This window comes from Gasterosteus aculeatus, chromosome 20 (genome assembly GCF_964276395.1).
Source record: "Gasterosteus aculeatus chromosome 20, fGasAcu3.hap1.1, whole genome shotgun sequence".
In the NCBI taxonomy this organism is placed as follows: domain Eukaryota; kingdom Metazoa; phylum Chordata; class Actinopteri; order Perciformes; family Gasterosteidae; genus Gasterosteus; species Gasterosteus aculeatus.
The window spans coordinates 1,770,596-1,773,524 of NC_135707.1; the positions used below are offsets into that span (position 1 = coordinate 1,770,596).

Genomic DNA, 2,929 nt, shown 5'->3' on the forward strand with positions numbered 1-2,929 from the left:
CTTGATTCTCAGAGGAAGGTTGCTGCTCAAGAAGAGCCTCTCGCGATTAACAGAGTCTTTGGAAAGGATTCTTGAAGATAAATGCAGCAGAATAACATGGACCAGTTTGACAGAGCTGAAATATATAATGATGCCCAAACTCATCATATCACACAAATGCAGGTTGTCTTGTTTTATTTCAAAATAAATTTCAACATGCAGTGAGTTTCATTCAGACGGGATGGTGCTTTGTAGCAGAGAGTGTGAGTGGACCCAGTTCAGTAGGACGCCATGGTGCTCTGCAGCCAGTCGGTGAAAATGCATGTCTGAGGCAATAGAGAGGGAAAAGGCTTTGAGGATCTTTCCGGGTAATGAAACACAAATAAATGATTGCCGTGGGAAGCTTTTCTTTACCTTGGCGTAGACACCCGGGTGGTTCTTCTCTGCACACCCGAAGCCCCAGGAGACAACACCCTGCAGCTCCCCGTCGCACACAACGGGGCCGCCGGAGTCGCCCTGGTGGTGCAGCGGCAAAGCGGTTTAGTGTTGAGTCCCATAATGCACTTGTTTAACAGCAGAGACCCATACCTGGCAGGAGTCCTTGCCTCCCTCCAGGAATCCGGCACAGAACATGGCCTCGGTGATCATGCCGGGGTAGGAGCTGTCACAGTCCTCCTCAGACAGGACGGGGATTTCCAGGCACTGCAGTTTGTTACTGTCGGCCGCTGTGGAGCCGCAGAACCAGAGATCCAATGACCGACGCTTGAGCCACAAGCAGAAGTGTTGAATAGTCAACGACAGCGGCCCCGTGTGGAGTAAGTGTCCGATACCTACAGGAGCTCATGGTCACACCCCATCCAGAGACCGTGCACGTGGTCCCGGCGCGAGCGCACCTCGTGGGCAGAGCCACGGGCCTCACGTGCTGGTTGATGGTCGCGGGTCGGCTCAACTTGATCAGCATGATGTCGTTGTTAACCAGCCAGGACTCGTAGTTTGGATGAGGGATGACGCGGGCAGCAGGAATAATCTGTTCGTTGCCGTCCATGAACCAACGGTTGTGATCGCCGAGCACGATGTCCATTTTGCTGAAAGAGAGAAGAACCGAAGAGAGGACTTGTGATAAACGGATGCTTTTTTGGTGTTTGGTCTGGTTGGAGATGATGTTCCATTCGACCTACGACTTGTAGCAGTGGGCGGCAGACACCACCCAATCCTCGTGGACCAGTGAGCCCCCACAGAAGTGATAGCCGGAGTTCAGAGACACCTGGTGGGTGTCACTCGCGCCCTCCAACAATCTTGTCATCCTCAGTGGCAACTGAAAACAACGTTATGGACATATCTTCAAACATGGATGGAGTAGTCTCTCTGTTTACTGGTCAGGCCCGATACTGTTGCATGTTTGCTGTTTTTCTGAATCATAGCTTTTACTTTTTCAAACACCTAATCCACAATCTGAATGCTCCACTATTTCCCCGTCTAAATGAATCCCGCTTGTTTCTAAGTTGGGTCCATACTTACACACAGCTCCAAGGAGCAGAGCGAAGACCAGAGACCTCATCATTGCTCCACATGGACAGATGACAGGTTTTTTATTCAGCTCCCTGACCTGTTTTGACTTTTTGAGAAACACCCCTGATGCCGTTGACCAATAAAAAAACTAGAGCTGATGGGAGAACTTTGCTGTCCTTCTCTAGGGGGGGGTGCATCGTTTTAATGTGGCTTTGGTTTGAGATTCGATTATATGCTGACGACATGACGCTGTGTTTTTCTTGAAGTTGGACCTGTTGTTGCGCTGAACTGGTTTGAGTAAAGTCTGTTTTGAACGGGTTGTAATCAGCTCGCTGACCTTGATTCCGGCCGGAGCTTTTCTCACGGACACAAACGGAACAACTTCAAAAATAGTTTATCAATTGGAATGAAATGATAATGTGTCACATCAAAGGGAGGTTAATACCTATTCATGTATTATATTAACTATATTATTAATAATATATTAGCAATAGAAACGATACAGTATACACCTCAAATTTATCTAACAGAAGGGGAATATTAGATGGAAAAGATTTAACCTCTTGTTTTATATAATATATATATATATATATATATAAGAATATGTTATAAACACAATCGATCTAAGTACAGCAGAGTGTAAAGTAAGAAAATCTTTTACTTTGACCTCTTTTATTAAAAATAATAAAATATTGTGCAGCTAAGTATACTCACAAATCTAATGTACAAAGCTGTAATATGATTACATTCGTCACATTTTAAGTGAAAAAAAACTAATTCTCAGCCTGTATATTTCATTAGCTTCATCTCAGATGAATATTATCTTCGATATTTTTCAGTATTTGACCTCATATTCTCTCACAGTTAAACATACTGCAACTACTAAAACATTACTAGACTACTGTCCTTTTTTCTTTATCCGTTGGGTCTAATTCCTCTGCATGGTTTTCTTTGCTTAATGGCTTAAATAAATTAAAGTGACATGACGCACAATAATGGGCTGTTTTCATAACTGATTATACATATCAGATATATTCTTCATTATTATAGTGGAAAAAGTTCAGCGCTTATGGAAGTGGCGCTTTCATTTAGCCACAATTACAGTTTGCGTGTAACAGAGGATCGTTTCAAAGGCTATAAGTGGTAGAACTAATTGGGACAGAGTACTGTTAAAAATAAATGTACAACCATTCTAACACTAAATCAAGCATCATAGTGCTTTTAAAGGATTTGATCTGTTTATTTGTGTAAAACGACTGAACTGGACAAATGTTTCTTTGTCTTCATTTTTCATTCATTCAGTTCTACTAATACAAACAATTACAAACCCGGTAATTGATGCAGGCCTGAAGAGCAGTAATCAGAAAATGAAGTATTGTTTCAGTTATGATAAAAATGTGATAATGTTGGACATTGAGGGCAAAAATTGAGAGAAAACTCC

The 2,929-nt window shown here is 42.8% G+C and overlaps 1 protein-coding gene across 1 annotated transcript; it reads right to left on the minus strand.

The window, feature by feature from the left end:
• Positions 1–157: 157 nt before the first annotated feature.
• LOC120810383 (trypsin-1) lies at positions 158–1,663 on the minus strand. Its single transcript, XM_040164884.2, is given in 7 exon segments — positions 158–305; positions 394–495; positions 568–704; positions 814–1,064; positions 1,158–1,247; positions 1,249–1,294; positions 1,498–1,663. Coding segments are annotated over 7 exon segments (717 nt in total). The 5' UTR covers positions 1,541–1,663; the 3' UTR covers positions 158–257.
• Between the last annotated feature and the right edge of the window lie 1,266 nt (positions 1,664–2,929).